This window comes from Cariama cristata, unplaced genomic scaffold, assembly GCF_000690535.1.
Source record: "Cariama cristata isolate BGI_N322 unplaced genomic scaffold, ASM69053v1 scaffold6445, whole genome shotgun sequence".
Classification (NCBI taxonomy): domain Eukaryota; kingdom Metazoa; phylum Chordata; class Aves; order Cariamiformes; family Cariamidae; genus Cariama; species Cariama cristata.
Window position 1 is genome coordinate 1 of NW_009619134.1, and position 13,391 is coordinate 13,391.

The following is a 13,391-nucleotide window of genomic DNA, read 5'->3' on the forward strand; positions in this document are numbered from 1 at the left end:
CCCAATAGCCAAAGTGGAGGCGACGGCTGAAGGGGAAAGACAGAGAGCGTCTGCTGCTGAAGGGAGCGGAGACCGAGGGCTGCAGTAAGTGATGGGGACCCTGCCTGTTCTCCCAGTGCTCCTCAAGATAACTTAAAAGTAGAAGAGAGCAGAGGGAGATAACAAGGGGAAACTTTTCTTTGCATGCTGGGGGGGGTGTGTGGAGGAGGGCTTAGCCACCTGGGTGAGAAAAGAGATGGAGACTGAAGAGAGGAGGTGGAAAGAGAAAGCAAGCAGATGGAGTTATATGCTCAATCCAAAATGTTTCAGAAGCACCTGGAAAACTGGTCAGATTAGGAGCGAGACAGGTGGGAGGGAGGCTGGGAAGACCAAATGGTCTTGAGAGGGAATTGAAGGTGGCAAGCAAGGAGTTTCTGTGCTATAGGGGAGGGTATCTCCATTCCTGCCTTAGCTTTCCCCTGACTCCTTTCTCCTCCACTCCACAGGGATGAAGATCTCTGGAGCCTGTGTACTGTGGTGTCTGTTAGCACTCTCCTCATCCCCAGCTGGTGAGTCCTTATGCCAGGGGGAGGATTTCTTCTCCCCCCTGGCCACGCAGACTTCCCTGCACAGGCTGATGTGCAATGGCCTGAGGAGAAAGACACAGACATGTAGATGGATGGTGAAGGGGGAAGGACCAAACAGGAAAGGCAAGGTGGATATAGGCTTGTAAGGGAAAATTCAGGAACTGGGGACTTGTTCCCATATGTATCCACTCTCCAGTAAGCACTGGGAGTCACAAGAGACAGGGGTCCACAGTCTCCACTGCAGGGATGTTTGGGTAAGCAAAACAGCCAGGACCAGTTGAGAAAGAGGGTTAGCTGTGCTTTGTGCTTACTATGAACTGCTGTACCACCTGTGTTTGCGTGTACTGCAGAGCACTTCGTAGTGCTCCACAAAATTTCTTCTGTCATAGTTGTGAAACATTTGCTGTCGCTAGTGGTTCCTGCTGGAACAGCCCCATTCCAGGCCACTCGGTTGCCGGGAGGTTTTGGAGGTTTTGGTACAGCTGTTTTGAGAAACCTAACCTCCATAGTTCAAACCACTCTCTGCTTTTGTTGTTGTTGTTCTGTTTCATTGCTCCACTTCTTTCTTTGCTTGGAGTTACTTTGGCAAAAACTCAGGTGGGATCGAATTTGTTAAAAAACAAACAAAACCACCACACAAAAAAAGAACGAAACAAGAGGGCAGCATCAGACATTGTAGTCAGGGGACTCAGGACAGACAGCAAAAGAAGATTAATTCCAGTGAATGGAAAAAGCTTTAGCCAGGAAAGACTGTATGTAGGAGACAGATGACTGCACCTATCGCACTCAGGTCAGGTCATTCCAATCTGCTCTCCTCCATCCTACCCTCATGCCGAACCCCGATTCTGCTCCCAATAGCACTTTTTCCTGTAAAGGTGCACAGTAGAGGATGTCATGTTTGTGACTGTGAAGAAGGGAGGTGAGGCATCCAGGAGACGAGCTTTTGTAGGTGGCCTGCAAAGTCAGAGGCAGAAAAAAAAGGCTATGGTTTCTATGACGCATGAAGGAGCCCTGAAAGGAATTTTTCTTACTTTTGTGTATTTTGTTTTAGCATTTTTGGTTTGGGGTTTTTTTTGTTGTTGTTTTGTTTTAACTTGGAAAACAACAGGAATCACTAGCTGGTCTCTCATAATCTCTTTTGGTTTTGGGTGAGCAACAGATTTGGTGAATTAGGGTTGCAGTTTTCTGAGACCTCAAGGATGAATTTATTGCAACTTGGACAATAAGGTCCGATCATTTATAAAGCATATGAATTGAGTACCATAGCAAATATAAGTTGATGTGATTGAAAATCTGCTAAGAAAGTCATCTATTTTGTCTCCTCTCCTCATATACAAGGGTTTCACTTCCCTTGTGTCCTGTTGGTTTAGACCTGGACCAGTTTTCTAGTTATCTCCTGGGGTGAGAGGGGAAGCTAGTAAAAGCTGACTTTTCAATGTTAGACAAAAGGAGGGGACCCTCTCCCCTTTTTCCATACGACTCTTATTTCAAATCTAGCACTGCTGGCCCCTGCAATGGTTTCAGAATTTGTGTCCTTCCTTTTGTATCAGAAACAAATGAGAAAGCGTTCGATACAATTTTTCTCCTCTACTTGTTACCATTCAGAGATTAGCCAGAACAGGGAAAGTTTCGGGCTGCACTACATTGTGCACTGAAGTTATACTTGTCTGGCTCTCCCTGGGTCCGTCACCAGCAGCTGAGCCCTTGCTGGCAGCTGGGTGGGGAAGGGAATAGCAGGGTCCAGCGACTCCTGTAATGCTGCAAAGCAGGATTATATAGGGATCCCAAGAGTCCCTCTGCAGCCTGCGAGTAACTCCTCTTGGAATGAGGAAGAGCTGAGACAAAAGCTCCAGACTTGGTAGTTTTTACCCATGCAGTGCTCCCATCAGCAGAAAGCTAAAGGCTGACTTTGTGATACATAGCAGGGTGTACTGGGTTTTTTTTGGGCTGGTCCTGCACACATCCCTGCAGTGCCCCAGATCTCTGGATTTTTCCTGCCAAATCCTTCCTTCATCCCACCCCAGTTATGCAGACATTTCCCTCCTCTGTGGCTAGCAGGAAATATTTTCCTATTCCTGGCTGCTGAAGGAAGCAGCTCTCTAACCCTTTCTCTTTGGACAAATGAACAAGTCTAGCTCAGTTTCAATTTCTCCTCTTCCACACTGCACGCACAGCCAAGCCTTCACTGTTTTCCCTCTGCAGTGTGCCCAGAGGCTCAGATGGGAAAGATCTTCGGCTCTGTGCTCCGTACCCAGGCAGGATGATGGACAAGATTAATTATTTGCCTAAGGAGCTCCAAGACCTGCAGCCTGTTTCTTACCGGGCCAATGACTCAATCTGTGACCCCAAGCAAATAATTTCCATTACTCAGTTTCCTCTTTTGTAAAACGGAGATAGGAATTTTGACCAATGTCCAGAGCAGGGAGGCAATGAGCAGTTTGTTTTCAAAATGCATCAAATGGGGGTTCCGAAACGCAAAGTCCAGTCGCAGATCTGGAGGTATTTACTGTTTTGTCCCTGTGCCTAGCCTTTGACCCTGGAGGAAGCAGCAGGGATAGCATCAGGACCCGCTATATCCCCAGGTCTGTAAAGAACAAACCCAGCCAGCAATGGAGGCCGAGGCAGAGAAGAGAGCATTTCTCCCTACAGCAGAGGGCAGTGGTGTCTCCTGGACAGATAAGCAGCTCATAAAAATTTCATGAAGCCTGCGGACTATAGAAATCCATCTCTCTGTCCTTTCCTCACTCCCCTGTCTTCTTCTCTTGCAGACTGGTTTCCATGGGTGGTCAACGGGCAAGAACTGGAAAGTGGAACTGGTAAGTATTACAAGCATGTTATGTGCTAAAGACTGCTCCTGTGACCCACTGTGGAGTTACAGCCTGTTGAATTGCAAATGCTGTTCTTTGTTTCCTTGCCTCTGACATTGTGAGCCTGCCTTTCAGTGAAGATTAAACAGAGCCCTCCAAGACAACCTGCTAATTGTTGTGTGTTCTTTACAAGTAATTCACTAGTGTTGGGGTCCTGGACACTTGGCTGAAGCCCATGAAGTTATGTTCACAGTCAAGGGTTGTGGGAGATCCACAAGAGCTGATAACTCTTCAGCCCTGAGATACTTGGGGAACTCTACTGCTGCTCAGGAAAATCCCAAGAGAAAGGGTGCACAGGTGGCATGAGGCTTTAGCAGTGAGGCCACTGAGAAAGGATATTGACTGGTCTTCATACTGGCCATGTTGTTGGGGGTGAATTGCTTTATCCCTCTGGACCTTTTTCCATTTTTGTGACACAGTAAGATGAACGTATATTTGCATCACGCTCAGCACCGGAATCACCCCAAGTGCCTGCCTTTTCTTCAAAGTGAAGCCCCTGGCTAAGCCATCAGACATCTCCCAGCGATGAGCCTGTCGTGTGTAATACCTGGGGCTTCCCAGAAAATTGTTTGGAAGCCAGTCCAAAACATGTCCACTAAGCTTCCCTTTCCTTCACACTTTATCCCCCCCCAACACTCCTACCCCAGCTTTGCCATCAGTTGCCTTTCAACGAAACTCATCTGCTGATGAATTTCCGCAGTCAAGGCTGGGTTCTTGAGTTGCCTCCCTCCTCCTCTGCAGTGGGTGCCTCGGCTGCCTATCCTACGGCTGCAGGAGCCGTCAGCACCTTCGTTTCGGACATCTTTCTTTCCCATGGAGATGCCCACAGTGGCCATACCTGAGAAGTCAGAATATGAATCCAGAGTTCAGTAAGGGTTGATGCAATATGTGCACTAATATCCAGTCCCAGACCAGTCACTGGAAAGGGGGGCGGATACGGGTGGGATGGGGGTACTGTGTTTATTTATGTATTTACTGGATTGGATCCCACTGTCTCATGAGCCTACTGTGGCAGCCAAGGTAAATTCAAGCTAGCTATGGCTAGCTGTGTAATGGATCACAAAGTAAAGACAAGCTCTCTCAAGGACATTCTCTCTTTTCCAGGTCAAGTTAGCACCGACTCTTTCATCAGCACCTCTGGTAAGCTCCTGTCTCTTGGCAACTTCAGGATTCTTTTCCCCTTTTCACCTTTACTTCTGCCTACATAGACCCAGAAATTACCCGTTATGCTCAGAAACTCCTCTTCCCCACTTTTGACATCTAGCGGTGTTCTTCCAGAGTTTATGGCTGTCTGGGAGTGCGTCCCGTGCTCCAGGCAGGGAGGTGAATTTAGAGTGGCTGCATGGCCTGTTCTCCAAGGAAATTCCAATCTCCTCTGGTGTACCAGGGCTCTCTGAAGCTGTTTGCGCTGCAGGAAGCCATGAAATCTGAAGCTCGCGTGGCCTAGGCTTCCAAGGAAGGTTGCAGGAAGGAAGAGACTAAATGATGAGGGAGAGAAACTGTTCAGGTTCACCAGTTAACTGGGCAGCACTGGGACACAGGTTGTGTCCGTGCCTGCTGACAGCTAGCGGCCATGCTTGAGTGCTCAGGAGACAGAAGTGGCAAAACAACCCAAAAGACAGTAATAAAGCAAACTCTGAGCAGTGGTGGGGTGGGGAGGTGGAAATACTGTTCTTTTAGTACTGTTTTCCCTGCTGTGCCTGTGGCTGTGTCACTGGGGGGCAGCAAAATGTGTGCAAAAGGTAGGGTAAGTGGGGGCCTCTTGAAAGAGCACCTATAGCATGCAATGTGCCTCCTTACAGAGCTAAGCCTTGCTGTGGAGAGAGCCCCAGGGGAAGGACACAGAGCTGATGGGAGTGTAGGCATTGACAAGACAGACTAATCCTGCTGGGGCAACGGAGGAGAGGGCCAGAGGCTAAAGAAGAAGCCTCTCCGCTTTTTCTGTACGCGTCCTGCTTCGAATCTGGCACAACTGGCCTCGGCCATGGTTTTTCTCTCTCTGCTGGGGCAGTCTGTCAAACACATCCCTCTGAGGTGGCAGGGGAGCCAGGCAGGGCAGGGAGAGGGAGAACACATCTGGTCGATGATACGGCTCAAAGACAAAGGAGAGGTAGCAATGCTTGGCTATTTCTGGGAAGTGTGCTGGGCGAGTTGGAGAGCTCATCTGAGAGTGGTGTCCTGTTCTCCAGGACAGCACTTCCACAGTCTTTCCTCTGCCCTGGGACTCTGCTCATCAGTTGGCTAGAGTATTGGGGATCAAGCTGACCAGCTGTCCACTGGAGAAGAAAAGTGGAAGCACAATATTGTATACGCAAGTTGCGTGATCTTCCTGGTGGGGCTGGGAGGTGAAAACAACCTGTGTCAGTCTCCTGTTCAGTGTATGAAACCTGATGCTCTGTAGGAGGGTAGATAAGACTTGGTTTCCAGACCAAACTGACAGTGGCTAACCTATATCTAAACCTGAAAAGATTAAATGTGAAGCCTTTCCAGCAGACTTGGGCTTCAAAACAGTTATTGTTGAGGGATCAAGAAGAAACTCTTTGCAAAGCATGTACCATGGGACCCATCTCTGCTCTGCAGCATCCCATCAGCTCTAGGACACCCAGCATATTCGCAGGGAAAGGCTGCAGTTACTCTGACAAGTCAGATGGTAACAACATCATGATTAGTGTTGTCTGTGAACCAGGTGTGGGATGGTGAGCCATCGGCAGAACTGTGGGAGGGGGGAAAGAGGCTGGAAGCTCAAATTAAGATCTTTCAGAACATCTTCTCTTTTTTCCAGCTGCAGCTGTCACGCCACCTGTGCTTCTTAGTCCTGGTGAGTTTATTCTCAGTTCAAAACCCAGTGTTGTGGACCCCCCTTCCCTCTCCTTGCCCAGTCCCTTGCACACCCAAAATCCTGCCTTCCCTGACTGCCTTGAGGCCTGAAAGGCTCCTTCACTGTACATCCACGTGTTTTGTCTGTGCTTCTGGCTGACACTATGGCATGTGAGCAGGAGAAGTAGAAGTCCTCTATAACTGTTGATGCAAACTTACACCTGGCAATCAGTGCTCTGAGTTCCTTTCCAGTTTGTCACTGGGTAAATAATGAAAAGTACTGGTTTGCTGTGGTATAGGTGGGTTGCTTTATCAGAGAGAATAACAACCCACCTTCCTTTTGACCTCTTGTCATGAACGTTAAAGAACCAGTGGTCTGAGAATGCTGTTTCTTAAAGGAGTCACATTTCCTTAGGAAGAGGCAGTCACAGGCTCCTTCGCTTATTCTCTAGGTGGACGGCAGTTACAGCAACTGAATAAGTGTACCCCACCTTTTGAATTATAAGGCAAGATGCCCTTACAGTGTAATTTTGAACAGTAGTGGTAATCCTTTATGGTAAAGCTTGGACAGATTTTTAGCATTGTTGCTTGGGTAGCTGGCACTAGATGCATATTGGATTTGTGCCTTCTCTTATGGTTTCACGTCAGTAACAATGAAATCTTTTTCCACATTAGAAGTTACAATGGCAGGCTCTTGAAAGAACTTTCCAGTTATTTGTTTTGAGTAAGCTGAATGGCTAGGAGGGAATCGTGGTAAATCACACTAACTTTGCTTCCCTCTGTCTTCCAGTTCAGTCTGACAGCGAAACTACGACGGCTTCATCAGGTACGTTTAAGTTTGCTACCTGCATCCCCTCCTGGAGCCACTGTCACCCACCCTGTTACGTCTCCAGGCAGATGCTGGCTGAGCACTGAGCTTTGTCTCCTGGAAAATTCCCTTCACCCTGTTCCTTGAGTTAGAACTACTGGAGAATGATGGTAGCGGAAGCTGAAATCTTCCCCGAGTGGCATGCCTGGGAGGGGAGGAAACGGCAGATCACCAGACCAGATGCACTGGGTCAGTATTCTGTCATTGTCAGTGGCCAAGACCTGGCATTTCAGAAGGAAATGCAAGAACACCCATCATAGTTGGCTACAGGTTTGATTGTCCAGAAAAGAAAGGAACTAGATTTGTGTCCTGAAGATCTATTAGAAACACGTGTCTTAAACGTGTGACTACAATTTACGTTTAGTTTATTTGTGTCTGTCCCCTTTACAGCATGTGCCTTCTGTATTGAGGATTCCCAGTGGGTTTGTTTTGCGTTTCGCTCAGCTTTCCCTTACTTTTGTCTTATGAGGCAAGGGGATCAGAAATGTCTGCTGTGTTTTCCTCTTCTGTAAACCATCCTCATCTCTCCCAAGAGAGAGGAAAATAGAGGCTGGGGGCCTTCCCTAGAAGCCTGGAGGACAGTACCTGGTGATGAAGTTATATATGTGCCAGAATGAGTGCACCTGCCAGTGATGCTGGATTGCACCTCTGTGTGTGTGTGTGTTCCCAGATTGTCGTGAAGAAAAGTTCCCTTGCACACGCCTGTACTCTGTTCACAAACCAGTAAAGCAGTGTATCAGCTACCTCTGTGTTACAAGGTAAGAAACCAGCAGTCCCTAAGAAAAGCCCTAAAACCTTCAGAAATGGCATATCCAGTTCAGCAATTGTTTCTTTTGAAGACTAGAGGTTCCCTCAAGGAACCAGTTGGTGAGATGAACCCTATCCTCAGAGTGTTCTTTTAGGGTGGTTAACTAAAACAGAACAATAACTATTATCTGTGCAGCACGAAGGAGCTGTAATGTACCTATATTGTAATTCGTATTTAAAGTATTTGGCCATTTCATGAAGTCTTGACAAAGATTACTCTCCTATTGACAACAGCCTTATTCTAGACTAATCCTAAAAATTTCGTATTTGCCTCCTCATTGGTGAATATACATGTTTATTGCCTGTATCTCTTTTTTGTTTCTTTGGGTCCCTGTGCCTTTCGCTACTGTCCTTGGTGTGTTCCTGGTGATCCCTCAGTGTGCGTCGCATGTACGTAATAAACAAGGAGGTGTGCTCTCGCATTGTCTGCAAGGAGAATGAGGTCATGCAAGGTGAGTGGTAGCACAAGCTAGCCTAGAAGAATAACTGTAGCCATCTGATAGAGTCTCCAAGCTAACTAATTACCCAGCTCCAAACCATATGTAGTAGTTTCCCTGGACTTGGGTTTAGGGTAATGCAATGTGGCCTTGCATCCAGTATGCATGCCATGAAAAATGCTGGGAAGTAAGATATTGTACTACCAAGAAGTACGAGAGCTCTGCCTTCCTTGATCTTGATCATGCTCTACTAGCCCCAGACACGCCCTTACTCAAAGTTGCATTCCTTTGAGGTTAAAGAGTAACTCTCAGTATTTCTATTCATGAATAGAAACAGGATCCAGTCCAGATTTCTTATGCAGTCTTTGGTGCAGCAAAATACAAGTGATTTTAGTATTTATTATACATGAATGAAACCAGAAGGAAATGAATAAAAGCCTAAGGACTTGCTCACTTGCCTCATATATATGAGGATTCAGCAGTTCCGACAGTTTCTGTAGATGCAGTGAAGGATGTACCTCTAACTATTCTGGTGGTGAAGAACTTGAAGGAAGCTTTGATTGTCAACTTGTGTCTGCTGTGTCTTCAGATGAAATCTGTCGCCAGCTGGCTGGCCTTCCTTCTCGACGTCTCCGCCGATCTGGGCAACCCTTGCATCTCCCTTGCAGACAGCTCCTGGAGCAGCAGCGCAGAGGGCCTGATGCTCTGTGAGCTACCAACAGGAGGAGAGACAAAGGAAGGGAGCGAAGAGAAATCATCATCCACTACCTACAACCCAAGACAAGTCCTTCTTGTTTGTGATTTCCCCACCATTTCCTTGCCTCTCTGCCTTCCTCCACATCCTATTCTTCAGGTGCCGCAGTACACAGAGTCCCCTGTCTGCTAGTCTGTCACGGTGGCTGTTGTCATCTTCTAAATCTGTTGCTGAGGATGTGGGATGTTCCCCTCTTTTCTCTCAAACTCTGGCAGGCCATGAACTGCTCGTTTCCCAGAGGTCCTTATAAATGTGCTGCATCTTCTCTTGCTTTGCCCCTGCAGAGAGACAGACATGGGGACAGGATATAGTCCTCTCCAACGGTACAGATGCCCTAAGCTGCATCTCATGTGGAGGAGTGCAAACCTTTATGCCCTAGGACTCCTGACCTAGGTTTCTCGTGTGGCATCAGTATGATTTCAGATATGGTTAGTCAGCCTGAGCCTCTCTGGTCCTCCTGGGCCACTGCATTTGCTGTGTGATAGCACAGCCTCCTCCTGTGTCTGCTGGCCTCAGAGAACTGACAGAACTGGGAGATGAGCTGCCCTCAACCCAAGGCAAACCTCATTGTCCCTGTATGGCAGAAGGTCATTTATAACTACCTCTGGGAAGTTCTTTGTCGCAAGCCCATTGCCTCCCTTGCAAGCAACTGCTACCAAAAGGAAGAGTTCTGGATTTAGTATGGCATTATATTTTTCTCAAGAAGATTATGTTGGGACAGAGTGCTGCCTCTTCCTCTCCCTCCTCTCCTCTTCTCTGTTCTGTCCCTCCCTTCCCATTGAAGAAATCTCTCGATGCCCATTCCAGGCAAGTTCCAGGGAGCAGTAAGTATGACTGCCTCCGCTCCTAAGTCCAAAAGAGCCCACAAAGAACCTGTGTGTCCTTGCAGTGCTGGGAACTTGCAGTGAATTAGCTTGTCCCAGTGACTAGTCTTGGTCTGGCTACCTCCACACTCTCCAGTTGCTGAGCCTGCTTGCAGTATCTCCACTTGAGTTCCTACCTCCTGGCCTGGGAGCTCCTGCACAAAGCAGAAAGGAGTCACACATTGGAATGGGATGTAGGAGAAGATCATTATCTGGGATCCTTGGGTTTTCCTGCAGGTTCTCTGGCCGTACTGACCTGCAGAGAGCCAGGTGCTGGTGGGGAGGTAAACGTATATGCAGGTATAAGTGCTTATAGAGGCAGGCCAACCCGGGGAAAATAATTCACTCTGGTAGCACTGGATGTCTGTGCTTGAGAATTTTGTTTTCCAGATATATGGAGAACATTTCCAGCTACATGGGCAGTTTTCACTGTAAGACTGGATAGAGTAAGTGGGGAACAGCTGTCTGAAGTGTATCAATCACTCGATGTGACTCTTAGTGGCTTGATTCTGTGGGGCACTGGAGCTGAGCAGCTTAGCTGACTGCAGCAGAAGATCAGCAAGACCCTGTCTCTAGGTTCCCTAAGTGTTGTTCTCGACTAATGGAAAGCCAGTTTGCTAGAGTGGGCATTCACCCCCGTCACATTGTGTATTCTGCTGCTGAAATGAGTACCATTCAGCCTTGCGGGAGCACTGGTCTGCTGCACGGAGCCAGAGTCACACAATATAGGAGGCAGTTTGCTGCACAGAGGGCAGATGTCTCTTTAAAAAAGAGCAAAACAATTAAGAGCCTCTCCCTGGGACTTAGATTTCTGCTGTATGAAACAAGAAGCTGGTTACATCCTCGATGTAGGGATAGACACCCTGTGCAGACACAGATTTGTTCCACATGAGGTCAAAATCGGACATAGATGGGCTAAATCTCTATTAATCTAGTATACTGGAGAAAGAATTCCAAGTTACGTGGTGACTGGAATTTCATCCTATACATAGGGGCATCCCACCCCTACACAGAGGATGATGCTCCTCCTGAGTACTTGAGGCTCCTGGGACTAGGGACAGAGGAGGAATTTCTCTGTACTGATAGTGTGCACATTTCTGTAGAGAGGAGGGCACTGAAAGCTGGATCTCAAAGACGTTCGAGCCACTGGCAGCTGCTGACTTCTATGCTGGGACGCCTGTGGAATTTGCCTGTGTGGAGGAAGGCAGGATGGAGATGAAATGTTAGAGGGAGCTCTTGGAAATTGGACTAAGCCAAGTCTCCAGTCTGTATTTAGAGTTGAATGTAAGCTGATATAGATATAGATATATAACTGTATAACATAGCTACTGTACAGTATATAGAAATTTAATATTCATAGAGTTTGGGGAATGGTTAGAAGCCTTTCTGTTGCTTGCTTTCAGCAGGGACAGGAAGAGGTGCTCCTCTCCAGGAGAACACCGTTTTGATGCTAGAGTCCATATAATGCACACAAAAATATTAAAAGAAAATTTATTTCCTGTTATTCTTGGCAACTCTCATGCGTTTGGGTTTATTTGTCTCTAGCTGTATTTCCTCCAGATTTATGGGGATACTTGACTCCAGGCCAAATCTGTCATTAAGACCTCTTTACTCCCTGCTAGCCCAGTCCTCTGCCACCACCCTCTCTTCACTCGTGAATCACAAGTCTTCCTGGGAGGTCATTATTTTTTCTAGAGATACAGAAAATTATCTTCGGCATTTCTTTTTTCCATGAATAGCTGTGCTAGATTTTTCCTGACAGTTGATAGCTGCTGAGCATAGGGATAGTTCCTCCCAACCCATGAGATTTGTGCTGAGAACTCATCTTTTCACTGTCTGTGTGCCATGACTTGCTGGTGGAGAATTACCATCTCCAACTAAAAGAGTAAGATGGCTGAAATAAGAGAAGAGCTGTGATAAATCCTCTCGTAAGCAAAGAAGAATTTGTTCGCTAGAGCCATTTAACTCACTAATAGAAATAACTGAAAGACTACATTAAAAAGTACGCATCTAGGCCAAAAGGATTAGGAAAATTTCTCTTTCATTGAATTTCTGACTTGTGCACAAATTCATCAGGCACTGACTGTACATCGTATTTCTGTCAAAAAAATGGAGCACTCAGAGCATGGGGGAGTCCAGGCAGTGTCTTCACATGTGCAAGCAGTCAAGCCTGCATTTAGATGGTATTTCTAGAACAAAAGTGGCCGTGGCCCAAATTATCCATTAAACCGCCTCTGACAGCGTCCCACAGTTCTTCAGGACTAAACCACAGGATGCAGGTTATTGCACAACACTGTCCCCTCGAATCGATGCTCCTTCCTGGCTGACGCCGGGGTACCCCTGTCTTGGACTGTTAGAATGCAAACGGCCTCAGCCCAAGTGACGGGGGATGTCACTCCGTCGTGTCCACGCAGCCCTGACCCTTCTCTGACTCAAGAGCTCTTGGCCTTTGCCATGCCCCTCTACAGCACGTTCCACTGGCCGTGTGAGCAGAGTACAACGTGTGCCACCGACTTTTTGTAATTCGGTTTATTCTTCCCTTTCCTTACAGTACCAGAGTCTGTAGACAAGCTTCTCCATTAGCACTTCTCCCATACACAGTTTTATCTCCCCTGCCATTCTAACTGGAATTGTCATGGTGCTGCGTTGCTGGTCTCTAGACGTTGCCTTCTCTTGTAAACTGGAGAAATGGTTTTAAATCTAGCTCCAGCTAGGTCTGTTTCTCATGAAGTTGGACTAGCTGCAAAGAAAGCTGCTGGAGTCCCCTTTTAGAAGCGTGATCTAAAGTTTGTGGCTGATTTTCATAAGCTCCTCTGACCTGGAGCGGGGGTTTGATGGCCTGCAGTCCCTTCCCACACAATGGTTGTTCTTGCTTATTTTGCTGTCACGGCTCCTCGGTAGCGATCAGCGTTGCCAGTTTGAAGGCCGCTGTTTCAAGGCCAGTGCTCTGATGCTGGGCCCCCAGTTTGAAGTGGTACCTCACTTTGCTGGGCATATGGAGCTGGAGCTCCCCGCAAGGGAAGCTGGCTGCACCGAGGGCTTTCTGCTGCACCTGGAAAGCAAGGGTTGTTCCACCTTCCTATCTCTCCTTCTCTTTGTTCTCTGCCTCTGTTTTCTTCATCTCTTCTCTTTCTCCTCTGTTCATATGTTCATGCCCTGTGGGAACAGCAACCGCACGTCTTGAGGCGGCAGCCCCTGGTTGCAGAAACGAGGCAAGGAGGAAGGGGAACGCGGCGGGAGAGCACGGGGAGGCTGTTGGAAGCAGCTGCAGCTGCCGCGTCACCTGGAAGCTTCATGTTGCCTGGATCTTGTCCAGAAGAACCGGCAGCATGAACAAAACGTGTTGTCATCCAGCCTCTCGGCTTGGAGGGATCCCTCAAGGGCGTACTGCTGGCTGGGGTGGGGGCTTGGC

General features: G+C 47.7%; 1 protein-coding gene across 1 annotated transcript; it reads left to right on the forward strand.

Annotated features, from left to right (window-relative positions):
• The first annotated feature begins 487 nt into the window (after positions 1-487).
• LOC104162400 (microfibrillar-associated protein 5-like) lies at positions 488-9,273 on the forward strand. The gene is made up of 8 exons (XM_009701115.1): positions 488-548; positions 3,335-3,382; positions 4,538-4,573; positions 6,216-6,251; positions 7,041-7,076; positions 7,789-7,876; positions 8,304-8,377; positions 8,952-9,273. Exons 1-8 carry the CDS (start codon positions 488-490, stop codon positions 9,071-9,073), a joined length of 501 nt encoding a protein of 166 aa, XP_009699417.1. The 3' UTR covers positions 9,074-9,273.
• Positions 9,274-13,391: the final 4,118 nt, after the last annotated feature.